This window comes from Helicoverpa armigera, chromosome 10, assembly GCF_030705265.1.
Source record: "Helicoverpa armigera isolate CAAS_96S chromosome 10, ASM3070526v1, whole genome shotgun sequence".
NCBI lineage: Eukaryota > Metazoa > Arthropoda > Insecta > Lepidoptera > Noctuidae > Helicoverpa > Helicoverpa armigera.
In genome coordinates this window covers 8,149,617-8,177,501 of record NC_087129.1, presented here as the reverse complement: position 1 = coordinate 8,177,501, position 27,885 = coordinate 8,149,617, and the positions used below count along the sequence as shown (strand labels likewise).

The following is a 27,885-nucleotide window of genomic DNA, read 5'->3' as shown; positions in this document are numbered from 1 at the left end:
CTATTCTTTAAGTCAGTACAATAATAAATTTGACAACAGTTTTAACACCTCTATAAAAGGAGGCTTCAAAGGTGTAAAAGCTGTTTAATTAATTAACTATTAATTTAATAATACTAATTTCCGAACCAATCATGCCTGTTAAAATACTGAAAATTTTAAATTTTGGCACACAAAGCACTTGTTTTTTAGAATTCTCGGTAGACTGTACCATGAGGATCGACATTACACTTATTGTTGACTATCTTTGGTGTCTTGTTGTCCGTATAATATTACAATGACATAAAACGATAGGATATCGTAACATAAAATAATCTATATATAATAATAATTATATATGTATATAATATTATAACCATCGCTGATTACCCACACTACAACTTTCAAAGCATCCGGTATCACAGCACTCACTATATTAGTTTCCCATCCCTTACAAGCTATGTAACAAAACAATGTACATAAAATATATCTTAAAACTATTATGAAACATTAGGAATGAAGAATCTGAAATAATTCTTTCAAGCCTCTTTAATTCGTTCGAGAATTGGAATGGATGTTTATCGTCTCCATCTAGACATAATTGGAAATAGTTACATAAAATATTAAAAAAACTAACCGACGTAAAAGAGGATTGCAAGAGTCAAAAACATTTTATTGTAGTTCACATTGTATGACAAGGTAATCTAGTAACTTGAAACAGGCCGGATTGTTTGCATGATATCTCAATTATATGCAGTTAGTACCCATAAGAAAGTTATGCGCCTCAATATAAAAACATACTATACTTTATTATTGTTTGAGTAGTCTTAGACATTTTATAACAACACATACAGACGTATACTTAATAAATTAGTACATAAATATTATACATATATCAAATTAAATATACATAAACTCGATACTAAAAGTCTTTTTGCTTAAATGCATTTGTTTGTGGCTATCATTGCAAAAAAAGGAACTTTCGTTATACGCAATTTTCATATCGACAAAAAACATGTAGGTATTTAGAAAGTCGGAAAAATATTTTTCCTTTGCACATTTGGTGTTTTAAAAGTAATTTGATAAAAGAATTTTAGATCAATATCGAGATTTGTTTTACCGGATTTGTATCCGCTGACGTCCGTCCTAATTCTACCTTAGATTAAAACACCCTGTGAAACTTTATACTTTTTCCAGTTAGTATGTCGTCATTCTGCCAGTTATGTAACGGAATAAAATATAATTTCAATAAAAACGTGTAAATAGATTGGCTTTCGATATTCGTTATTATCGATGTTAAATGATTAGAGAGTAAAATAAAAGCTTTTAATCAATAACATTAATTCTAATTAGGTACTAAATGAATTACTCTGATATGAGACGAACATGTGTGAGGCGAGCCCGCGTCAGTAGGCGTTCATTCAACGTAAAATCAGCTTCATTTCGTGTAACGTACAAAGTATAAATAAACTATTATTTACAATATCATTTCGGTCGGTCAACATAATTGGTAATTAAAACTAACTATTTACACTGATATTTTATTGTCACCATTATAAACCTGGTGAATTTATTCTAAGATCGGATTGTATTCAAACGTGATAAGAACTGGATTTCAAAAGATTATTGGAATGTTCATTTGATAGTATAAATGTCCCGTGTTTATTACTACGTATTTATTATAGTACAAACTGCTAACTGCACCCAACGTAATCGAGGTCAGGATACCACTTTACAGCAATCAGTCCCTCGCTATAAAGAAACTTTCGGTCGTGTCCTATTACTTATAAACGTATGCTTGTGCCTTAAGATACGTTACAAATTAAATTAAACGTTATATATAATAGAGTAAACATTAATTTAGGATATCGTTTATAAGCAACATGGACATGCACATGATCCCAAACCTCGGTACATGTATCCTTACGATGTAACTAGATATAACTTTGTTCTATAGTATAAAAGTCACTATCGGTCTTCCCCGTGAGCCGCAGGAAACGAACGACAGTCGACTTGTACAAAAATAATAAATATTAATGAATTTATTATCTTTCCTCTTGCACTTCAATATCATGCTGAGATTAGATCCTACCCGCGGTACACAATACCCCTTTTGAGTAAATGCGAGTATTGTACCGTACCGCCAGGTGGAGCATGATACCGCAGTTTCACTTTACAAACACCCTTTGGGTGGTGTCCAGCGATATATTACCTAGGGAAATTCCCTTTAATTTATTACAAATAGATACATCTATTTACATATGACAAGAAATCGTCCAGACTTGCTATGCATCTAAACATTTGCCTATCCCTATCAACTATAACAATAATCATATCTCATATAAATATTGTAGTATGTGTAACTCCCTATCAAATAACATTCATGAGTGATTTGACGGAATAATTATCGAACGACTGGAATGTTGACATGACGTATTGTAACTTTACACTTGTACCATCTAGTACCTATGATCTAATCTAAGTAGATATAGATACGTAATATAATCATTATATTTAAAGATCAGCTCCCAATGTAGTTGTCTACGTAGTGATCTTACAATACCTAGTTGACATCCCTTTCATAAAAGCTGGAATTGACAAATATATCAGAATGATGAATAAAAATCAAAATATTGATTTTTTAAATCGCTTTTTCACACATACTTTTGTTAATGATGGTAATGTTCCTAACCTAATGTTAACATTTAATAAGATCATATTCGTAGATTTGGCATAAATCGTCCAAGGGTATTAGTTAATCCGCGCATTATTATGCGCTATTTGGAGCATTAAAGTCATTATTTGTGCTGTTTCTTTGTCTTTGTCTACAAATAATTTGGTTCGATGACCACATAAAGCAACAAATCAAGACACCATCAATCTGTCATCAGGTGTACAGAGTTCTAGCACTCTAATGCTACAGCCACAGTATTTACAGCGTAGGATTCTCACGTGGAGATATTTCATCCAATAGCGTAATCCAATCGATGAACCTGATGACGCAAACTGATGGTATGTGGATATTGACGCACCTAACGTTATACGTCTAATGTCTTACTTGTAAACGGAGGCACGCGGATAAATGCGGCTTGCGAGAATTAGAATGTCATCTAGCATTATTTTCTAAGCCCTCGCTTCAGAAATCGACTGAAGTCGACATCGCACAATCTGTAACGTGAGTTTAGAAAACGACTACCAAATGGCATGCTATTTAGTTTGTAGTGTCAATATCGCGTCTCCGTGTAAAAATTGAACATTGGCAGATGATATCTTGTTCATAAGTCAGTGGTGTTCGCAATAAGTCCGTCGCGAGTTGGTGTCAGTTTAAGCGTACGAGTGTAAGGTGACGGGTTCGAAGTCGTCGTGCGTGGCGGGGCGCGGAGGGGGCGGCGGCGGCGGCAGCAGGCTCGTGCCCTCCGGGATATACACGTTCGTCACGCGCTCCTGAGATAAACTTCTGTGTTATGGACTTGCTCATCCTACTACATCTAATTCGAAGAGGGAAGGGAGCTAGGAATGCTCCCTCGCAAAACTGAGATATAACGATGGATCATAAAAAAGTATGCACAGTAAGTTGCGAATTGATATGCATCGGGGTTCAGTTATTTGTTGTTGAGTTAAGAAAACGACTTATAAAGACTTGACGGCATTTAAAAAAGTGAAAATTGACAAATTTTAAAATAGAGTCAAAAAACAGACTAGATATTATACGTTACCTGGTTCTTGTCATATTTGAAGATGCCTTGGAATCGGTTGGGTCGACGCTCGAGCTGTTCCGCGCTGCCGCCGCTAGCGCCGGTGTTGCAGCTGTAGTTGGGGTTGTGGAACGATATGTGGCCCCCTGAGTCGCGGTAGTTCTCTTTCAGGTCCCCGTCGCGGTCCCGACTCATTTTTACTGTGAAGAAGATAATGTATGAGCTCCTGTTCTGATAGTTGTAGTTGGGACTTCAAAGGGAAAGAATAAAACTTAAGAACAATCTCTCCTCTCCCTTTTTTGAAATTCTAAGAGTTAATCAATTTTACCTAATCTACCATTTTGGCTCTTAACTTACCACAAACGAAAGCAATGACCACAATCCCCAGTATAATAAAGGCCATGATGGCGATCATGATGATGATGGCGCCAGTGCTGGTGTCTGGTACAGCAGTGGGCAGCGGCGGTATACCGTTGTCCTCTTGTATGTCCGTGTAGTCGTAGAACGAGGGGTAGTGAGCCGGCATTTTGTTGTTTATACGTATCTTGGGCACTAGAAAAAAAAAACAAAAATATGTAGTATGTACACAAAAAGTGAAACCTCAGATGTCTAAACAAGAGTACATAATGTTCCCGTAATAGGTCATGGGGTCCAAAATTCTTACCAGTTGAACAAGGCCTTAAATCTGGATCTTCCGGACAGCCGCAAATGTAATCATGTTCTCTAAAGAAGCAGAGATGAGAACATCCGCCATTATCTTCTTTGCAAGGGTTCCAACCATGTTGCTTGTCAGGTGACACTGCTTTTATTTCCATTGTCATTTCCAAATCAGTCCTCAAAGCTGTTACGTTCTTCCCAGTTTTCTTATCAGCCCGCATTACAGCCTTCTTGTACCAGTCAGTCCAGTAGATGTAGTCGTTAAACTGCAATTAAAATTTTCTTTAAGTACAGGAAAAATAGAAACTATAAGACCAAATTCCGTAAAAGAAGATGAAGTTCTCCATACCTGAGTCATTCCGAACGGATTCTTAGCTTCTGGTATGAGCTGCACTCGATGTTGTCCATTCAAGTCGGAAGTATCGATTCTATGCCTCAAAGCGTCCGTCCAATATAGCCTCCGGTCTTTGTAATCAATCGTTATACCATTCGGGAACCCAACATCTTGTATCACTATAACTTGCCGTTGGCTGCCATCGAGGAAGGCTCGTTCAATGCAAGGAGTTTGACCCCAATCGCTCCAGTAAAGGTATCTGAGAATATAATAATTAGGTTAAGAACCTCATATTTTTAGATTGAACAATATTTTTGGTTTATGATTTAGTAATTTCTACTCACCCTTTAGCAGGGAATAATGCTAATGCCCTAGGTTCACTTAGATTGCTAAGTAAAGTTTTCCTAGAAGATCCATCCAACCGTGCAACCTCAATTACCTGAAATGAAACATTGGTTTTAATGCCCATTCTTATTCGGTACTCATGTCAGAATTTTGCAGTCTTATGTTTTAGGTACCTTGTACTCGTTATCAGTCCAATAAATGTTATTTGCAATCCAATCTACTCCCAACCCGTTTGGAATGCCCATATTGCCTTTGATGACATCCTTCGTTTCACTCATGTTCATCATATTTATTGACCTGAAATTATTCATTAGGTTAATTTCTAAATTATGCACATGCCTACTTTTAAAATTTTGGAAACCTATGTACCTGATTACATCCATATCGACATCAGTATAAAACAGAAGCTTGCGTTCCCAATGGAAATCAACAGCTACAGCATTCTGCACTTTGATTGGGAAAGCCACATCCCACTGTTCCGGTGTATCGAATGAAATGAGTGCAATGCTGGTCTTCGTGGCAAAGAATAAGAAACTTTCCGGATACTTCCTGCAAGTCTTTGGGTCGCTGCTATTGAACAGCAAGCCAGTTGGACAAGCACACGTGAAGCCTTGAGGGGATCTTAGGCATAAGTGAGAACATCCACCGTTGTTATTTCCACAAGCATTTTCAAGTTCCCTTTCGCCCTGAAAAGAAAACCCCTTCATGTATTCTTATAGGTTTATTTACTACTACTAATAGCAAAACCTGTGATGTCTAAAGGTCTATAATAAAACTAAGCAAATCAAAATTTTTGGTGTACCAACCTGCACTGCACGGATATCCATAAGTCCTTCCAAATTCTTCCTGATGATAATAGAATTCTTGCCATTGACTTTATCAGCTCTATGCAAAGCTTGAGTCCTCCAGTCAGTCCAATACACATGTGGTCCCACAATAACAATACCGTAAGGATACGGAACGTTGCTCAGTATAGTTCGGCGATCATGTCCGTTGAAGTCTGAACTTTCTATTGATAGGACTTTAGCATCGTTCCAGTAGAGACGACCTTCGATTTTGTCGATAGCAAGACCGTTTGGCCACTTGATGTTGCTGTCGACGATGACACGCCTAAAAATGCAATAAGATTTATTGTTATTGACTCAGACCAGTATTTCCATAAAGCTTCAGGTACCTATTTACGAGAAACTTGTTTTACCTGTTCTTTCCGTCCATATCGGCTCGTTCAATTTTGGCTGATGTTCCCCAATCTGACCAGAACATGTATCCATACTCGTAGTGCAGTGCAATGGCGCGAGGAGAGTCTGCGGCAATACCATTTAGTTATTAACTGTTGTACATAACATGTCATAAAATAACGGTAATATTTAATGATCAGTTACATATTTATTTACCTAAACCGGTCCATACAAGAACCTTGCGGTTACTGCCATCGAGTTCAGCTACTTCAACGCTGTTCCTACCGCCATCAGTCCAGTAGATCTGTAAATCATACACCTCTTGTGATTCAAATTCCTTAAGACTAAAACAGTTTTTATTACTTAAGTTAATTTGTATTTTCAATTTAAAAAAAAATCACGAACCTTGCGACCAGTAGAATCAATGACAATTCCATCAACTGTATGCAACCCTTTTCCGATGATAGTTTCGATATCCTTGCCGGCCCTATTAGCTCGTTGAATTTTCCTTTCGCCAGTGTCCGTCCAGTAAATAAGGCCTGAAAATGCAATTAGATTCATGATTGTTATTTATTTTCATAATTCAAGGGATACAGCTCTTTTCTTGTTCCACACTAGATAGATTCTTGATGTTACAACTAACTTGTCTTATGATCCACATCAACTCCAAAGGCATTCTTCAGAATAGGCAGCGGCAATGGCACATCGATGAGGTAGGGAACATCCAAAGACACCACTCGGATGTCCACGCGATGAGCAAATATCAAGTAGTTCACTGGTCCGTCGGCACATGTTTTACCGTCCTTCTGTGAATGTAAATACTTTATTTAGGAAAGTTCTATCAATGGTAAATGCAATATTTGTCGGACCATTAAGTCTTTGATACTACTTACACCAATTTTGATTCCAATAGGACAAGCGCACGATTTTCCCATAGGCTTCAACAAGCATAGATGTGAACATCCACCATTGTTCTTGCCGCATCTGTTTTTTCAAAGGGCAAATTAAATAAATTACAAAAGTCTTCACAATAATACTTCAATCATATTTAAACATACAAAAGTTTAAATATATCTCATAGAACCTTACCGGTTGACACCAGAAACCCGTTCCTTATGGAAGACGCGTACATCCATCAGACCAGCCACACCTGCTCCGAGGGTCCTTCGATTCTTTCCGGTGTACTTGTTAGCCGCTTGTATGGACTGCGTGTCCCAGTCCGTCCAGAACACCTCGTCACCGAATAGATCTAGCCCGAATGGGTGGGGCAGATGTTGACCTGAAGGACACAGTATGAGAATGAAACGGACATTTTGGTTAATATACCTAATTCATGCAGGGTAATATTTTATGAAAATACTGGTAAAGCTCTTGTACTACGGGTTTTTGATGTTTTTACTTACTACACAATCACATAAATACAATATTTATATTCTTATATCTTACCTATCAGAATAGTTCTTCCAGTTCCATCCAAGTTAGCATACTCAATAGTCTGGTTCCCTCCATCAGTCCAGTAGATGCGGCTATTCTTGAGGTCTAAAGCCAGTCCGTTAGGCCAGGTCATGTTGCCGAAAATAAGCCTGCGTCGGTTCCCGCCATCCATGTCTGCGCGTTCGATGCAAGGAGATGTTCCCCAGTCCGACCAATACATCACACCACCTAGAACCAAAACATTCAAACCTTTTAATATTTTAATTCTTCCCACTTATCATTAGAATCTAATAAGCACAGTACAATTTGTCATAATGCACTTACACAAATACAGGTAATTCTCGCTTACCTTTAGGATCCACAACTATGTCCCTCGGCTTGTCGATATTATCCCATGCTAACAAAGTTCTCATACTACCATCAACATTGGCCACTTCAATCCTATTCGTACCACCATCAGTCCAATACAACTTGTTGGTCAGCCAATCATAAGCCAAGCCCGCTGGCCAGACTGTGAAAAAAGAAAAGTTTTAGTCACGATAATTTTGACGAATATTTTATAAGTAGAAGTCTTAAGCAAAATTCTAGAATAACTTCTTAAACTTCATCAACTTACTCAAATTAGACCCCACGATAACACGTTGCTGTGATCCGTTTAAGTAAGCATGGTTGATTGTATCCTTGTCCACATCTGTCCAAAATATGGAGTTGGTGTTGTGATCCCAGTCCAACGCTACGGCTGACTTTATCGACTCAACTGGAATCACCTGTATTTAGAAAAATAACATTCAGTACTAGTATCAGGTGTTGCAACGACTGAAATTGGCAACTAGGCAGCTAACTGCACATTATAGAAATAATAAGCGTAAATATCAAACGCAGTATTTAAAGTCGCCATGTTTTGGCCACGCCCTCGTTAATACATGACAGATTTACGGTGGTATAAGAAATCAGTTTTGCAAAACTGACTCCACTACTTACCATGTCTAAAGAGTCGGTTTGTTTCCTTGGATTCAATTGCTTTAATCTAATATCCTTCTTTCGTGCATACAGGAGAAGTTTCTCTGGAGTTTGTTCACATATACGGCTGTAAGAAATAATGTAAAAATTAGAACCTGCACAAGAGCGTTTGTTAAACTAATATTAGATAAGGAATATTTAGTCACCCTTCAGAATTCAAGTTAAATCCAACGGGACATCGGCAGGAGTGGTCGTTGCTGTTTGGAAGACAGAAGTGAGAACAACCGCCATTGTTGGTACCGCAACGGTTCTTGTAGGACTTGATCTGCCTCAGTGGGTGGTAGCTGTTGAAAAACATAAACATTTCAAATATTTTTAAGTGCTATAATAAACATTTGAGAAGTAGAGTAAAGCATAATTGTGGCTGCCTAAATAGATGTGTTATTTTCAGAACTATTAGATTTAGTTGTCAAGATTCAAATAACAAAACAAGCAAACGAGCGAATGTTCTAAACTGAAGCAATACACAAGAAACCTACCTATGAATATCCATAGGAACATTCAAGCCAGCATGAACAGTCTGGATGCCCATGCCGGTGTTCTTGTTGACAGTGGAGATACTCTTGGTGTGCCAGTCAGTCCAGTAGATGGCGTCTTCAAACAGAGTCAGCGCGAAGGGATGAGGGAGACCTTTGTTGGTTACCTAAATAATGAAGACATATTATGAAAAAATGGAACTTTGGAACGATAATCCTGTGCATCAAACAGTATTGATTGATCTCAATTCAAATGAAATCTCAGCACTTGTCGTAATCAGCGAAAATATTCAAGTAAAGCAAGTGAATATATAACAATCATACCTTCTTCCGATCTCGTCCATCAAACGAAGACTTCTCAATAACATGGTGTTTAGCATCCGCCCAGTATATCTTAGATTCTGTGTAGTCTATAGTGAGTCCGTTAGGCCAGAAGATTTTATCCACAATAATGCTCTTGCGTCTGCTACCGTCCATATCTGCTCTTTCTATCTTCGGATTGGGTCCTAGAAATTATTCAATACATTTATTTTGCAATCATGGAGCATTATAAAAAATTATGTTTTAGATTAGGTTTGTCTATACGAAACAATTTGAAAGAAAATATTTTCTATTTGTTGATCTTTACCCCAATCAGTCCAAAACACCAATGCATCCCCAGGATGAACTGCAATAGCCCTCGGTTTATCCAAATCATTGGCAGCAATGACAGCTCTCTGAGTTCCTTCAAGAGTTGTGACTTCGACTCTTCGAGTGCCGGAATCCGTCCAGAAAAGCAAATCATGTATCCAATCGACTGCCACTCCACTTGGTGTTTCCAGACCCCATCTTATAACATCTATGGAGAAATAGTTTTTTATTGAAAATATTCTTCTGGAGTCTGGAACTTTCCAAAGAAATCTATTATTCTATTCTAAATGCTTTTAATTATGAATTGTTTGATTACCCGTCAAATTGTTGTTATTCATTTGAGCCACTCTGATCACTCGAAGATTGTTTTCAGTCCAAAAAACTAGCTGTTTCTCGTAATGGTAATCCAAAGCGACGGCGTTATGAAGACCTTTCACTACTGGCATGTAGTTATCTCCTGTGAGCCAAACCTGTGAAATATTCAGTTAGAGATGTATACTTGTATCATTTACACTTAACTATCTATGTAAAATTTTCTTATTTTCAACTTATAATTTCAAAGCTCCATTTTTCTTACCTGTCGTATACCAACTCGATTTGAGAAGAGCAACGTAGGTGATTCCCCGGTAGGCTTACAAGATCTTCCATCAGGCCTCAGAACATATCCAGTCATACAACCGCACTTGAAACTTCCAACAGTGTTCGAGCAAGTTTGGGAGCACACGGGGTCTTGTTCGTACATGCATTCATCTATATCGCGGCAACTGGGGAGGAAAACATTTGTAAATAAATGTATCCTGTGCATAAGTGTTGAAAATTCAGAAAGCAAGATAAACAAATCTCTGGTTATTTTTTGAGCAAACAAATTATATTTTTCTGCTCAGTTTACTTACGTGTGATTGTTATAGTCCAAGAGGAATCCCAAAGGACAGGTGCAAGCTTGATGTCCGTCATACGTCGTTATACACATATCAGGGTCACATTTATCTTCCGGAGTGCAAGCTCTCTTCACTGGGCATCTGTCTTCATCATCGCCTTCGGGACAATCTTTCATACCATCACAAACATGCTTGCGGTTAACGCAGCTCCTGAATGCGCTGCTTATCAGGTGGTCTTGAGTTTTGCAAGTGTATTGATCTTCTTCGCAATGTACTTCGCAGTTCATTTCGTCTTCACCGTTCGTGCAGTCGCGGACAGCATCGCAGAGCCAGGTTTTCTGTTTGTAAAAGAAAGCACTCATATATTGTTCAACCTATTTATTATTTAAAAAGATTCCATCAAGAGAATAGAGATCCGGTCCTTTTTTAAATTTATTGGTTTGCTGTTATAAATTCGTGAGGGTTAGATTGAGTTTATATGTATGTAGATGATTTTGTTCCGTGTCTTCCTTATACCTTCGAATAAGTTTCATGTATAATTAATTAGATACCTTTATATCTTTTGCTACTTACCAAAATACATCGTCGATCAGCACATGTATACTCGTCATCGGTACAGTTTCGCATGGAGTTCGGTTCGCAGTTGAGCTCGTCGCCGCTGTCCGCACAGTCCCTCTCGGTGTCACAGCGCCAACGATCCGGGATGCATTTGCCGTCGCTGCATCTGTATTATCAATGATCATAGTTCAATTGTTAGTAAATAAATCTATTTTCTTTGCTAATGGCTAGAAGTAGTGACGCATAACTTTGATGTTATAATTTTTGCCACCTATTTCTTGTGGTGGTATGTGTTTGAATTCTAAGGTTGTCTGAAAGAGACCTCCCATTATGTCACCTTCTTTAATTAGCTCTAAGATCAAACATGTAAAAATAAAAATAAATAAAATAAAATAATAATTTATTTGCCTTAAGTGTTGTACAGAAGGAGATCTTATAGGTAACTAGTCATGTTTCAAATTGATTTACCTAATCAAGTATATCTATCTACTATTCATAAATAAAGCTTCAATATGCTGTAAGTTGTGTACCTGAACTCCCCAGCATTGCAGCTACCAGGCAGCATCGGACACGAGTCTTCGTCCGTCCAGTCCCCGCAGTCATTGTCACCGTCACATTGGAAGTCCTTACGAATGCACTTCTTGTTGTCACATTGGAATTCATTCTCGCCACACCGGATTAGATCCACGGCTGTTAAAAAAGCATATGCTTAGTTGAGAATCTCGAAATTATTATTAGAATTTAGTTACTAAGAAACTTTTGAAATCCGTGGCGAGCTACACAAGCTTTCGAAAAAAAATCTCATAGGTTTATCCGTTTCTTAGCTAAGATGTCAAATATAAATAAACATAATTGTTTAACTAAATCGTATACTCACGACAATCAGTCTCGTCGGAGCTATCAGCACAGTCAGCTTCCTTATCGCAGCGCCAGTGCTTCGAAATGCATTCGCCGATCGTGCACATAAACTGGTTGTCTCGACATCTGTGTACAACGAGATAAACTGTGCAATACAACGATAGTGCATAAATGAAGTAGTTGTGTACGACCTATCAAACGACAATGCAAAAGTCATAAAACACGTGGGTATTCTTTTTTGAGCATCTAAATTAATTCAAACATCATCAAGATGACCTAAGATTACTTTCTTTGAAAGTAGATGAGAGAAGACTGCGGTATTATTTCGGTAAAACGCAAATAAATAAATATGGATACCTACCATGCGTTTCATCTTCCTAATGTTGTAGATCAAATTCGCAAAAAGGCATTCTTCCTAAAATTGTTTAGGAGGAAGCGATGTTAAACTACTGCCAGCTATACCTGGGTACAAGGAAACCTTTGATCGGACAAGACGTGGTTAATTTTAGAAACTGTGTCAACATCCAGAAAGTTCCGCGATTACTGAACAGAACCTTTATGAACGTCCGACTTTGTTTCATACTAGGTACCTAATATTAAAATGTGTACCTATCTCGTAAATGCTTATTAAGCTGGATAACCATAAATAGCATTTAGGGTTATTATAAGTAGACAGTTACTTTGTTGTCAATCAGTAAAAAGAAAACCTATTCTCGTTCATACGTCACATTAGCGTCACTAAGTTGCTGTAGGTGTACCAGTAATGTTAATCACGTCGATGATTTTGTTCTATAATGAGCCCGCCCACGGAACTGGGATATATCGGGCGAGTCTCCTTCTAGGGGACGCAGGGAGCGTAGGCGTCGCCATGGTAACCTGCTCCCAGCCCCGTCGCGTCCCGAGCCCCGCGCACCCTACCCGCCAGCCCCGACGTATTGATCTACCGACCGCTACAGCCCGTAGCGCGCACTGTAAAATAAAATCCTGAAAGTCCCGCCTTAACTTTTTAAATGGTCTATGGGACTATTCTAGATGATAGTTTCGAGTCTTTCCTAGTGCAATTGTAGAAATGCTGCTTAAGACTTAATGTCCATGGAAGAAACAAATATGGACATTAAAGTGTTTCTATAAAAATCTAGAAAAATAAGTTCTAAAAATATACCTATACGGGCATGTTTTTTGTTTATTGATTGAAAGGTTATGAATCATAAGTAGGAGTCCTATTTATGTCATTGGTATCAAAATAAAGCGATAAGTCGGATGTTTATTCAAAAGTACGTAGGAAGTCGGTTGGTACCTACCAAGCGCAGATAAAGTATATACCTAAGTAGGTAACATAATATTCTCGAACCAGCAAAATAATTTATTGCGTGAGTTTTTGAAGAAATCTGGTACATATTATTAAAGACTGTACATCATTGGCAATAAGTTATTCATATTATGTTCCTAGGTGTGCGGAAATTGTCTTGAAGAAAATTCAGTTTATAAGATATTGTATACAGCTTCACATATGCATCGAAAATATAAGCCAGTCGCAGGCTTGATCTCCCGATAGAGCTGAACGAACTGAATATTGTACAAATATTGGTGTGACTAGCTTAAGCCCCTAGTTTTACCCGCTTTCCCGAGGAAACCGTGCACGTGGCTAAAATCTTGATGTATTAGCTACTTTACTGCTAAGTTTCACCAAAATCCATTCAGAAGAGTAGTTCAAAGAAAGAGTCGTGCTTATCAAGAAACTATAGTTTGTAATCTAGACATTCGAATGACATTAAAAGACTATAGCCATTGATAACCATTGAATGCAATACAACATCTCAATAAGCCACGATCCGCCGCGATCAACATCAATGCATTAGCTTTGTAGCACCCTGTGTGGGCTGCAAACCAATCACGAGCTATAAATACATAAGCACGTAGGACGCATAGCTACCGTGGAGCGATGGGATCCAACCTTCCAGCTTTAGTAGCATATACTATGTAGCTAGCTAAACTTCCGCCTACGGTTAACTCGATACCTAATTAGGTTAAAAATACACTTTTGTAAATAGATCTGTTATTGTTTTTGTTTTTCGGCGAGAACATCATTTGCTTTCTTTTCGAAACTATAACGAAAGGTATCGTTTTGTTAGTACTTAGTTTAGTGGACGGTATTCCATACAGAAAAGGTATGAACCCTACGCCACGGAACCTCAACTGTCTCGGAAAAACGCAGAATACTTACAAACCTGCTGATTACATTATTATTCAAGGTATTTTATTATTTTATAAGGTAAGAAATCATTTTTCACACTATTTATTTCGGATATTAGGTACTACTGCATAAAATGGTAATAATTACTAAATAAAATCATTGCGGAGGTACGCCCCAAATATTTAATTCTAAGTTTTCTGAAATGCTGAGTTCTAGTGGTTCTAGTAAGTCACGTCTCCTTAGCTTTGTGAACGACAATGACGCAGTTAATCTGGCAGTTTATACCCTGTGACGTCATCTGTCAGTGGGGGACGCCATAGACGTATACTACCGTAGCTCTATGGGGGACGCTGAACATCTTACATCTACTTATGAATGACGGGATTATAGATTCAAAGTGATGGCGTCGATACATTGATGGCTTATTCAGATTAGTTAGTTGTAATTTTGTAGTAGGATGACGTGGTTATGGATATAAACATAAATATGTACATTCAGGAGAAAAGTAGGAGCCCTAGATTTTGCACTTACTTACAAAAGAAAATACTATCAACTCACTCGTACACCAGTCATTCCGTCTTATTTTTAAATAGGAACATCTACATAATATGTCCCTCTTAACAGATAACGATGATATCGGAGGATCTTGTTTCGTGCAAAATCTTCAATGATATTCTAAAATGTATTCAACTAAAAGTTCTGCTACTTACTTGCCCTTAGTGCAGTTGGTTTCATCGGAGTTGTCTCGGCAGTCGTTGTCGCCATCACACACCCAGTCCTTGTGAATGCACAGTCCGTTGGCACATTGGAACTGTTGCGCTGAGCAGTTCGCTGTACCACCTAGTACAGTAACGCACATGTATATGAATCAAATGAACTACCAAAGCGTATAAAACTTTAAAAACCTGTGCCATCAAAACTGCGTTGTTTTATGCAACAGTTGGGATACTAAATATTTTTGCAATAAACATTTTAACGTAGACACTGGTAAACGTAAACAAAATCCAATTTTTTGCGGTTAGCAAAATGTATACTACTAAGATGACATGTGTCAATTGACAGAATAGTTATAGGATTCTCCTATTTCCGGACTTAGGTCACGCTATGTATGAGAGTATCAGCCGACGACCACGGCTCTAAATCCTGAGAATCGAAGATGTAGAATCGTCAAAAAATTATGGAAATGACGACTATCACATTATGACCATGTCGTTTATCGACTCGTTCCTCATACAGGATATGGCATGGCATGGATATGGAGGGCATGCTGGTATTGTTTCACTTTTTGATTTAGATAGCAGATATTTAAACACCGAATGCTTGCTTTAATTAACTTACCGCAGCCGGTTTCGTCGGAGTAGTCGCCGCAGTCGTTATCGCCATCACAGAACCAGTCCAGCTTGATGCAGACGCTGGTGCTATGGCAGAGCGTTCTGTTCTGGTTCTCGTCACAAGCGGGTGCACATCCCTTCTCGTCCTCCGCCCCTGCGCACTCCGCCTTGCCATCGCAGCGTTTGTCCATCGGTATACAGGTACATGATATCTGCGAGGAAATCGTTGTCTAAAAGGAGAACGAGAGTTTATTTTGACTTTACCCTCGAGCCTAGCACTCAAGCACTCGCTGCCTGAGCTTCTGTGCGTTGTTGCTTAGCGGCCAGGTTTAGGTATATAAAAGTTAGAATAACAATTTCTTGACATGTTATGACCAATTTAATTGAAGATGTGTTGTAAATCCTAATTCGTCACAAAGTATTTAATATAACAGCATACCTGGCACGAGAAGTGTTGTTTCGGGCATGGCTGGTGACAACCGTCTTCTATGACATGCTCATGATGAGCATCAATATCAGGATCTTCGCCAGCGGGTGAAACTTTGTGCATGTTTTTATGTGGCGGACGGTCTATGGACAATATTACCTTCGTAAGTTCCAACGACATTTTATTTGAATTTTATTTATGTTTGTAAAACTTACGGTGCCATGTCTCGACGCGCGTATACGGGTTATGGGGCACATAAATCGGCGGAGGTATGATTCCGAGCCCTATAGCTGGTGGTTGGTATGGCGGGACCCGACCCATGGGCGAGCGCAGGTCGGGCGGCTCCGCAGTACCGTTGGCCGGCCGCGCACGCCCCAACCCTGGCGACGTATCATCCGCTTCTACTGTTCAAAGATAAGGTTAAGCATGTAAAGAATTTTTTTGACGATTAAAGTTCCAGGATGTCAGGAAGGAGCAAATGCCAAAATATTTCGATGCCAGTAGAATATAATCGAACGATGATCAGGTAAATCAACCATGTTGCAGGATCTAGTTTATAAGTAGGAAATGATGGTGTTACATACCACATAGCCAGAGGAGGGTGATGCAGGTGACGTACACGAGGAGCGGCGCAGGCATGGCTGTGGGGGCGGCGCGTGTAACCTGGCGCTTAGGTGACGTGGTTGGCCGCGCGGCCTGTCACCCGCGACGGGGCCACCATGACGTGTCACACGCAGCCCACGCAACGTGCTCACCCTGCCGCACAAATGCACATGTTCATGTTCACTCACCGCAAGCTTTTGACCTTTGTGCTGTCGCTAGGTCGTTTAATTTCGGATACAGGTTTTAATGTTCGCGTACATAGGTTGTACATGTTTTGCGGATGAGTTAAAATATCTACATATGTATAACCTACATGCATAAAGTCTTCATTTGTGAAAACTCGTGCCATTTTATGTATGTTTGTTACAAAATGTATGTATGTTGTCCGTAAAATGCAGGTTTACATAAATAAATAGTACGTAACGTGTGAGGTCAATATGATAAAAGTGAAGTAAGAAAGATCCCACCCAAAACAAAAATGTGAAAGACTGCCAAGTTCGATAATATGGGAATGCTTCGCCTATAAAAGAAGTGAGATCTGAATAAGTACCAAGTTCCATACACATACCTCAGTTAAAATAGTTACTTTTTAATGATGTTAACTTGGCAAGTTTTCATACACCTTGTTATAAACCTACTAAACGCAATGAATCAAGTATTTAATTTTCTATTAAAACTTGCCAAGTAACATCATTAAAAAGTAACTATTTCTAACTGAGGTATGTGTATGGAACTTGGTACTTATTCAGATCTCACTTCTTTTATAGGCGAAGCATTCCCATATTATCGAACTTGGCAGTCTTTCACATTTTTGTTTTGGGTGGGATTTCATTTATTTTTGTAAGGTTGTTTATTTTATTTTTTTCTTATGATGAAGTTAGTTAAAGAAATGTCTCATTTATACTATCTTTTAGATTTTTAATATGCACTATGTTTCTTACAAAGAAATGAACTAGATTAACTAAATGGACTAGATTTACCAACTGACTGACATGACATGTTATCATATATTATGTTCGTGGATCAAAGTTACACATTCGTTATTTTCGAAAGTGATTCACACTTGACCGTTTTCAGATTTTTACTTTACTTTGACTAAATACAAACCTTTGTACCATTCGAAGATATATTATATAAATAAATATAGATTTTAGTTCGTTTTAGTTCTTTAGGGGTATAAATTTACACCGGGTATAAAACACCTTCATTATTTTGAAACCGACTCACACTTGGCCATTTTCAGATTTTTCCCTTTACCTTGACATAAAGACCTACCTCCATGCCAAATTTCAAGTCAATACGACCATTGGAAGTGGTCTAGGTTTTTGATGAGTGAGTCAGTGAATCAGTGAATCAGTCAGTGAGTGTATAGTAAAAATAGCGATTTTCTGACGTCAATATCTCAAGACCTACAATAGGTATATTAATGAAATTTTGTATTTTAGATAAGTGAGGGGGTCTCAACAGATACTAGAAATTTGATATGCGTAAATAAAATAGATTTTGAGTTACAGGGGGGTCGAATTTGGCCCGAAATGGTTCGTGTAATATAACCCACGGCCGGTGTGTCGCTTTTTTTGCTCGAACTTGGCGGACACACTGCCGTGTGTCTAGATTAGCTGTGAGATACATACTTCTGTCTTATATTGTGTTTATAAATATATTTTTTCTTGTATTAGAAGAGAAGATAAGGGTTACTCAACTTAGGTAAGTAATGAATTATACCCAGAGTCGCACTTTTTAATAATTGGGTTTTTTTAAATTTTAACACCATGATGGCCTCTTAGATAATGATCATTATTCCTGAATTTCCTTCATTACGTCAGGTTCTTATAGAGGCATGTTGAGCTACATTTCAACAAACAAACGAAGAAACTTTCTTCATAACTCTTTGGACGGTATACTGATATCGTATTTGTTGCTGGAATCCGATTTTCATTCAAGATGTACATGCATTTGTATTTATATTCTATACCGACCCTTATTGAGCAAGCTTGGTCATTAATGCTCAATCCGATCCCTATGTGAGAGGAGGCCTGTGCCCAGCACTGGGATGATAAATAATTCTGATGATGATTTATTTATTTATATAGGATAGCCATTAGGACCAACACAATGATGTATTTATTTATGTAATAAAACATAAACAGTGGTGCTGCTTGGAAATCCCAGTACGTAGTAGCCGACTTACTTTAATTTATGTATGTGTATTGTAATAATAAATAACGCGTCGCAAAGATATCACAACCATATTATCTCAAAGACAATTAATGTATAGAGGTAATATCTATCATATTTACGCTCAATGAACTCTGCAGCTAGGCTACAGAAGTGTTGTGGAGCTAGTTTTCCTCCTTGTGAACCAAATCAAGATAAAAGTTTTTTTTCATTAGGATCAACGAGAAGTCAATTAAGCTCGCACACAGTGAAACACGTGGTTAGTTTTTATATGATTAATTTAGAGTAGGTATAATAACATTAATCCTTACTAATATTATAAATCGGAAAGTGAGTTTGTTTGTTTGTTTGTTTGTTTGTTCCGCTTTCACGCCGTAACTACTGAACCGATTGCTTTGAAATTTTGCAGACGTAAAGTTAGAAGTCCGGATTAAATAATAGGGTACTTTTTATCCCGAAAAAAATAGATATTCCCGAGGGAAAACAAAAATATTGTTTGCTTGATGGATGGATTGTAGATGGCGCTGTGTGTCGTTTAAAACAAGGTAATATATTGCAAACGAAACGAAAGAAAATACTGAATATTTATCTGTAGACACAGTGATAGAAACAGAACATAGTGCCTCATATCCTGTGGAGTTTTTAAATTCTTTGGAATTATCTGGGGTGCCTTCTCATAAATTAAAACTAAAAGTAGGTGTTCCGGTGATGCTCATGCGTAATCTTGATGCCCCTAGACTGTGTAATGGTACCAGGCTGCGTGTCACTCAGCTTGGGCGGAACATTATTACAGCCACTATTTTAACTGGCGCAGCAAAGGGTGAAAGTGTACTAATTCCTCGGATTCCGATTATTCCAACAGACCTCCCATTTCAATTTAAAAGACTACAATTTCCTATAAGGGTTTCATTTGCAATGACCATTAATAAAGCACAAGGCCAAACTCTAAGGGTTGCTGGAGTTCACTTAGAAAAAAATCGTTTTTCGCATGGTCAGCTCTATGTAGCGTGTTCCCGGGTTTCCAGTGCCCAAAATCTGCATGTTTTTGCTCCACAAGGGAAAACGTATAATATAGTGTACCATTCAGTTTTGGTTTAACAACTAATCGTATCCAGCGTTACATCGCGCTTCTTAGATTTTTCCGTGGGAATGAGAAGTTTTTTTATAGTTGTGATTTATACCGCAATATAACCGAAAATTCCACGCGGGCGAAGCCGCGGGCGGAAAGCTAGTTTTTACTATAAATTAAACAAAACAAACTATAATTACAATACGCGCTTATGAGAACTTACACTATGACCTTACATATTCTTTGGTTTTCAGAAACTCATTAACTCACTGAAGAAGCTTATATCCACAATGACTGTAGGATAAGCAATGAGCAGGATAAGCAATATAAAGAATGGCTTGGAAATACATAGCTATTACCCTACCTAACTTCTAAGTGAAACGTGGCAGACATGAAACATATATCGACACTACATCCCTTTTGGAAATAGATATTAACTAATAATTTTATATAAACCATCCAAACTAAGAAGACTTAACAACATACATGATCAAGTACTGGGATCTACGATATCGCCAAGCCTCAATCAGTTTGAATGACATTACAAATGATAGTGCAACTTTATTCAAAATTACCTAATATGTTTTCTTTCAGAGTCAATGTCTAGATGCACCCTTTAAAATATGGTTTCCAACGAAAGTCTCTGGTTTTGCAACTTGTATTGTTTTTATTACGACTACGGAAGTCTTATATTGCAAACCCTGTACAAGCTCGGTTGGTAAGTAGGTATAAGCTGTATTTGAGCCTTCTTAGATTTAGCAGATAGTCAACTAGTTTATTTTACCTACACATACTCTGTGACAAGGGCGTAGCGCCTACGAAAGCATGGCTACGAACTACATAACTACGAAAACACGTAGGCACGTAGCGTTATTGAAACTTTAATTATCGTCATTATATTTAAATCATAGTTTAATTACATATGATTATGTATAAATAGGGATATATTTCTGTTTATATTCCATATTGCTATAAAAATTAAGTCATAGTCCATAAAGCGGCCATATTGGAAATTGTTAAGATTTTATGAGACGCATGTGTCAGATTATGGTATATTTCTTGATTTTAACTATCTCTGTAAACGAACTTTAAATGTCAAATATTGAATATTTTTACTGTCTCTGTAAACGCACATGAAAACGAGGGTACCTTTATGTAATTGTTTTATGTTCATTAAATTTTATATCTAAAATCTTACATGTTTAATGATAAAATAAATATTAAAATTATCGTTATAAGTTTTAAATAAGATTTGGTGTGTTTAAATTAGTTTATTTCAATTGTGAATTTAGTTATTTGTGTATAAAGCTTACTTGTCTGTGATTGGTCAATTTTGGCGGGATAGTATGACTGTTCGAAATAATGTTTTAAAATAGTCATGGCACTTTTCTGGTGGACGTTGAGGTGTAGACAACACACGAAAGTTAAGTATTCTTCCCGATTTATATTTTCTTACTGTGATGTGATTATTGTAATTGTTGTTTTATGTATTATTGTGCTGATGTTTAAAATGTATAGTGATCTATCGCTTTATACATGTCTTTAAGATATATTTATGCTGTACTGTGTATTACATTGGGTACCATATGGAATTATTTCTTTATGATATATATGATTTATGTTCTAATGGGTTATAACCATACAGACAGAATTGTGTTGCTGGGGAGTTTGTTCCACCACTTCTTCTTCCCAGCAAAAACACATAGGAAGTGGTGAAGGGTGGGCGTTTTGGGGGCTGTCTATTGTAAAATCCTGACGTTCTAAAAGTGCTGTTTTGCAGCCAAGTTTTAATAAATGATTTTTCATTTCGATTTGATTTTGATCATAGAAAATGTTTTATTTATTTTTTATACCTTTATGTTTTATTCCTTGCTTTCTACACTTATTCTTGGGATTTCAATAATTAAATAATACATTAAATTGCTCTATTATGTATCAAAATCTAACATCAGAAGTGGGATGCCCTGCTTCCAATTATATTTTTTTAACATATGGCCATGTTTCAGGATGGATACTGAGACAATCATAATGATGTGGCGCTTCCAGTCTTTGATCTGAAAAAAAAAAACGACAACGGTGCTACCAATGGTGCAACAACATTGAAACGCTCGCCAAGGATCTCACCTGGAGTAGCATAGAAACAGTGGCTAAGGCAGGTAAGGCCCTTAAAGGGTCTGCTTTGATTTGGTTGAATCGAACGTTGTGTCTACAGTGGTTTATGTTGAATACGGCTTGTGATGGTTTGTCAGACTGGCCAAGCGGTTTGTAGAAGGTTCAGACTTAACTGTTAAAAAATCAACAGGTTTTACTCCAATTCGATTACTTATTGGCTGTAATGCCAAAATTCCATCAATTCACTGGCCTTAATGATGTTAATGTTTCTGAACCTAGTATATTGATGTCAGGGTAGATCGAGAATTAGCACGACAGCGGTTGCAATCGAAGGCCATTAAATTTCAAAATCGTTTTGATGCTTATAGGCGAAATACTATAAATTTTGAGATTGGATATACGGTATATGTCAATAAAAATCTAGGCGTCATGACAAACTCGGTCCTAGATTAAGGGGTAAATATACTATAATTTGTATTCTTCCTAATGATAGGTATATTTTGAGGGGTCTAGGTAATTCACGAAATATTATTATTGCTAAGGATTAATTAAGATTATGGACCGGTGAATGGGTAGATGATAATGCGTCTGAATAGTACAATGTCTGAATAGTATAATGTCTGAATAGTATAATGTCTGAATAGTATAATGTCTGAATAGTATAATGTCTGAATAGTATAATGTCTGCATAGTAGTTTGTAATGATTGCTGTTTATTTTGTCAGTTGCTTAAGAATAAATCGATTATATATAAAATCATTGTATTAACGACTAATGTGTGGTTTAATTCTTATTGTAATTACATAAATAAATAGTAGACAAGATACTGTGTAGTTACTGTGAGTGGTTGGAATGTTAAACTGTAATTGTTATTGGTCTACTTAATGTGAAAAGTGAGGCGGTAACATTGTTATACTGTATTGTTATTCGTCTACTTAATGTGAAAAGTGAGGCGGTAACAATGTTATACTATAGGTGTTATTCGTCTACTTAATGTGAAAAGTGAGGCGGTAACATTGTTATACTGTAGTTGTTATTCGTCTACTTAATGTGAAAAGTGAGGCGGTAACAATGTTATACTATAGGTGTTATTCGTCTACTTAATGTGAAAAGTGAGGCGGTAACAATGTTATACTATAGGTGTTATTCGTCTACTTAATGTGAAAAGTGAGGCGGTAACAATGTTATACTATAGGTGTTATTCGTCTACTTAATGTGAAAAGTGAGGCGGTAACATTGTTATACAGTAGTTGTTATTCGTCTACTTAATGTGAGAAGTGAGGCGGTAACAATGTTATGCTGTAGTTGTTATACGTCTACTTAATGTGAGAAGTGAGGCGGTAACAAATTGTATTAGTTTTTAAGTTTCTGTTATTCGTCTACTTAATGTGAGAAGTGAGGCGGTAACAAATTGTATTAGTTTTTAAGTTTCTGTTATTCGTCTACTTAATGTGAGAAGTCAGGCGGTAACAAACTGTATTAGTTTTTAAGTTTCTGTTACTCGTCTACTTAATGTGAGAAGTGAGGCGGTAACAATGTTAAACTGAATTAGTTTTTAAGTTTTAAGCATTACCAATGTTTTGTAGACAGTATAATATAAAGAGGTACTTCGAGAGCGAAGTACAGGTCAGTATGGCCGTGTCAGATTATGGTATATTTCTTGATTTTAACTATCTCTGTAAACGAACTTTAAATGTCAAATATTGAATATTTTTACTGTCTCTGTAAACGCACATGAAAACGAGGGTACCTTTATGTAATTGTTTTATGTTCATTAAAGGACAATGCTCAAAAAAAACCCAAGCCCGGCGCAAACGAAAAGTAACTCAAATTATAGGTAATAATAAGTAATGAAATACTGCATAGGAGGCATCATCGAAATCAATGGCTAAATGTATGAAATTGCTATTTGATTTTTTAAAGGGGTAACATGAGCAGCTGGGGCTTATAGTTTAATTAAAGTGCTATCTGAAACAACAAACAAGTAATATGGCAAGTAATAAGCCTCTCCAAAAAGATAAATCAATACCGAAGTACAGGCTGCAGCGCCCACGTCATCGCGTCATGAGCGTTTTACATTACTTAGGGTGGGCTAGACATGAGGAACAGTTCGCGCATCCCGCAACATTTTTGGATCTCGTCGTGTTAGAAATAAAGAATCGATGACTTTTAAGCGTTATTATTAAAATGAAAAGTACATTCATATCCTATTTTAGTTCTATCATCCTATTATCTTGTAAAAGTACATAGGTAGAATAGTGGAGAAGTTGCTATAAACATGTCATTATGTACACTCTTAAACCACAAATGTATCTGTTTGCTGTTCCTTTTACTAATACATTATGTTACCTCTAAAATCTTGAGTAGCAATGTACCGCAGATGTTAAAATTCGAATAGCAATTTCACACATATAGCCACTGATTTCGATAATGCCCCCTATGTAATATTTAATTACTTATTATTACCTATATTTTGAGTTACATTTCTTTTGCGCCGGGCCTGGGTTTTTTTCTCATACTTCATGAGCATTGTCCTTTTATATCTAAAATCTTACATGTTTAATGATAAAATAAATATTAAAATTATCGTTATAAGTTTTAAATAAGATTTGGTGTGTTTAAATTAGTTTATTTCAATTGTGAATTTAGTTATTTGTGTATAAAGCTTACTTGTCTGTGATTGGTCAATTTTGGCGGGATAGTATGACTGTTCGAAATAATGTTTTAAAATAGTCATGGCACTTTTCTGGTGGACGTTGAGGTGTAGACAACACACGAAAGTTAAGTATTCTTCCCGATTTATATTTTCTTACTGTGATGTGATTATTGTAATTGTTGTTTTATGTATTATTGTGCTGATGTTTAAAATGTATAGTGATCTATCGCTTTATACATGTCTTTAAGATATATTTATGCAGTACTGTGTATTACATTGGGTACCATATGGAATTATTTCTTTATGATATATATGATTTATGTTCTAATGGGTTATAACCATACAGACAGAATTGTGTTGCTGGGGAGTTTGTTCCACCACTTCTTCTTCCCAGCAAAAACACATAGGAAGTGGTGAAGGGTGGGCGTTTTGGGGGCTGTCTATTGTAAAATCCTGACGTTCTAAAAGTGCTGTTTTGCAGCCAAGTTTTAATAAATGATTTTTCATTTCGATTTGATTTTGATCATAGAAAATGTTTTATTTATTTTTTATACCTTTATGTTTTATTCCTTGCTTTCTACACTTATTCTTGGGATTTCAATAATTAAATAATACATTAAATTGCTCTATTATGTATCAAAATCTAACACATGCGCTATAGAAAGCCAATGTTACTAGCTACTTGTTGATCTGGTTTTCATTCACGACGCACGAAACCGCGCATTCTACGCAGTTAGGATGTCCTGGGCTTTGTTTTAAGCCTAGAAAAATTATTTTCTGACACCCATTTCTTCGAATTTTATAATGAAATACTCGATCAGAATTTGATGAATACTAATATTATAATTTAAGTATATGTATACAGTTCCCTTATGGTATGTTTAAATACTGAGATCTAGTTCTTAATACATCCTATTAACGTTTAAATATAACGACCATTTCAAGAAGTCTCACAAATTCTCACAATCTCCCAAATCAATGCTATCCCTATAATATTACTGGCTGATAACAATTATATGGGATAATGGATTTCATTACAAGTTTATACCTACTGCAAACAAACTCATAAAATCGTTTTGGATCTATAAATAGGTTGAATTGATACGTCCTTGTCACACGCTAATAACGAACGCTTAATCCCGTTCATGGTGGCGCATTAATTTCGCTAAACAAGTTGAACCTAAATTAAGAAGCTTATAGGTGACAACAGTTTGATTAACTTTATGCAGCAATCTTAGACATATGGTCTATTCTGGGTAGAAGTACAACAACGCCATCATGGCCCTCGACTACATATTCAGTTCTATATAACGAAGAAGTCTGTCTACACATAAACACTATGTATCACTCACCTCTCTTGATATGTAACCTTCCAGAACTTTAGCACTGAATCTATTTTCTAGCGCAGTTGCAATTCATGGAGATATTAATGTTTTATAGTGACAGTATTTAGGAAATACGTTTGAAAATTGAGCGATCAATACAGGGAGGGGGTGAAATGCGCGGAGGCTCGTGCCCACGCCCGCCCCCGCGCCGCGCACCCCCCCGCGCCCTCCGAGAGCTCGAAACTCAACACCTCCAACCGCCCACGGGTCTGACCATGAAACTACAGGCTACGACGTCAAATGAGAAAAATCTATGTAGAACCTTCAGATCTTCCACCATACTGTGGAAAACCCTTCGATATTCCAGCCCAGATCAGTATCATTGAAAATATCAGCACAATAACAGCGATGTCCCCGTGAAAGCTCATCTTTTGGAAGACTTTCCATTTAACATCAATATTAACACATCTATTTAGACTATCCTATGCATCAAGCATATGTTTTATCACACGTAAATATAGAATCAAAATAATTTAGTACCTTAACGCATGCAAGGATGTGACATATCCCAGTAGTGGACGCACAGTTGTCACAGAAACTTTAGATCGGCACCGCACCAGCGCTAACACAACACAGTGAACACCAGAATCACTAAAATGTTTTAATGTTTGATTTTTCCTTTTGATACGCGGAGCTCCCTGCAGATGTGCTCTCGTCGCGCGACTGGGATAGGTACTAGGTGATCTGGAGCCTCGTCCCTCCCCGCGCCCCCTCGCTGGCGCCCCGCGCAGTCTGCGCCTCGTCGATGAATGGAACCCGCCGCCCCTTGCTACCTTGCCTATATAAAATCTCTTTCAACGCTCCCCTACATTTGTATTGTATCGCCTACTGTGAATAAAGCTCTATGAAAATAAAGTGCTTATAAATATAGTTGGTAATTTCATCACTGCCAAAGTTTTTCTGTTAACCCGTTTTGGGTTTATATCTTAGCTCAACGTTAAAGGCTAACAGAAATATACTGCGTTAATGTAATATTCAAAAGGCTTCAATTGTTTTCACACAAAACCATTTCCTCGAATAGACACAATAAGTAACATGGTATGACGACTAGCTATGATTACTACTCCATCTACCAAAATAGCCTTTCAAATGAGAAAATCTATATAACAGTGAATATTAATTAAAATCTCGACCATTTCTCTCTGTTTCTGATATTTAGAATAATAGATAATGAAGAAACACTGAAGGAAATCGGTCTTTAATTTCTATCAACACCGAAACTTACCATGTCCGCAAAATGTATTCTTTGACCACAACTCTGACAATCACTTAAAGTTTTCATTTTTTACTTGAACACTGTATATTCTTCTTCTGTACACAAGAATTATTTATATTTTTACTAAAATAAGGCGGTATTTTAGTACCTTTTGAATTTAATATATATTTATTTTGCCGCCCATTAGATAAGTTCTTTTTTTAAATCTTTGCTTTCGTTTTTCAAATTATTTACGGCCAGTACCTATTGTAAAAGTTTCAAACGGTACTAACCTTTTTGATAAATTGAGTTTAAAAAAAAACTTTAATTCGAAATTCAATTGAAAGAAGGTTTTCATACGTATTAAGTACAGTAGTGACATCCAACGCGTTTCTCTAAACTTAGAGAAAAGCTCTGTGAAGTTGTGAGCAAAGCTTTCCTCGACCTTTATGAACTAGCGAAAACTTTCGAAAGCTCGACGTTAGATGGCGATTGGGGTATAAAGCCTGTGTTACCTAAAAGGTTTTACTAGTTGTGTTACAAAATACAGGGAGATGGCGTTATGTCTGCCACCTTAGCTTCGGCCAGCTGTTGGGTGTCTCACGGCAGATACGGCAGTAACATTTCATACCCGCACTGGTTTAAAGTGCTGGCATGATGTGTTCACTATATAGTACTGTTGACTGTAGTCTAGTAC

At 37.1% G+C, this 27,885-nt stretch overlaps 1 protein-coding gene across 4 annotated transcripts; it reads right to left on the bottom strand.

The window, feature by feature from the left end:
* Positions 1-462: 462 nt before the first annotated feature.
* LOC110378435 (low-density lipoprotein receptor-related protein 4) lies at positions 463-26,691 on the bottom strand. Of its 4 annotated transcripts, none has more exons than XM_064036483.1 (35): positions 26,474-26,691; positions 16,576-16,747; positions 16,207-16,392; positions 16,004-16,134; positions 15,572-15,794; positions 14,944-15,073; positions 12,059-12,165; positions 11,712-11,871; positions 11,197-11,347; positions 10,639-10,961; positions 10,323-10,509; positions 10,062-10,215; positions 9,744-9,953; positions 9,440-9,621; positions 9,119-9,282; positions 8,786-8,923; positions 8,601-8,706; positions 8,236-8,386; positions 7,969-8,130; positions 7,632-7,847; positions 7,275-7,464; positions 7,079-7,169; positions 6,829-6,991; positions 6,591-6,724; positions 6,402-6,489; positions 6,206-6,311; positions 5,814-6,117; positions 5,377-5,693; positions 5,181-5,304; positions 5,007-5,101; positions 4,678-4,921; positions 4,336-4,594; positions 4,029-4,223; positions 3,693-3,871; positions 463-3,420 (listed from the first exon to the last, which is right to left on the bottom strand). In XM_064036483.1, the coding sequence occupies exons 2-35, from the start codon at positions 16,628-16,630 to the stop codon at positions 3,301-3,303; spliced, it is 5,745 nt and encodes a 1,914-aa protein (XP_063892553.1). In that variant the 5' UTR covers positions 16,631-16,747; positions 26,474-26,691; the 3' UTR covers positions 463-3,300. The 4 variants fall into 4 exon arrangements, with proteins under 4 accessions (XP_063892553.1, XP_021193358.3, XP_063892554.1 ...); XM_021337683.3 differs by having other exon boundaries at positions 16,207-16,395; positions 26,474-26,690; XM_064036484.1 differs by having other exon boundaries at positions 15,572-15,776; positions 16,207-16,395; positions 26,474-26,690.
* Positions 26,692-27,885: the final 1,194 nt, after the last annotated feature.

Bases quoted from the DNA above. Each gene is read 5' to 3' on its own strand.
- LOC110378435 (XM_021337683.3), bottom strand. From the start codon at position 16,630: ATGCCTGCGCCGCTCCTCGTGTACGTCACCTGCATCACCCTCCTCTGG. The intron at 16,135-16,206 runs GTAAGTTTTACA...TATTGTCCATAG, and splicing joins GCGCGTCGAGACATGGCACC to ACCGTCCGCCACATAAAAAC. The intron at 8,924-9,118 runs GTAGGTTTCTTG...GTTTTTCAACAG, and splicing joins GTTCCTATGGATATTCATAG to CTACCACCCACTGAGGCAGA.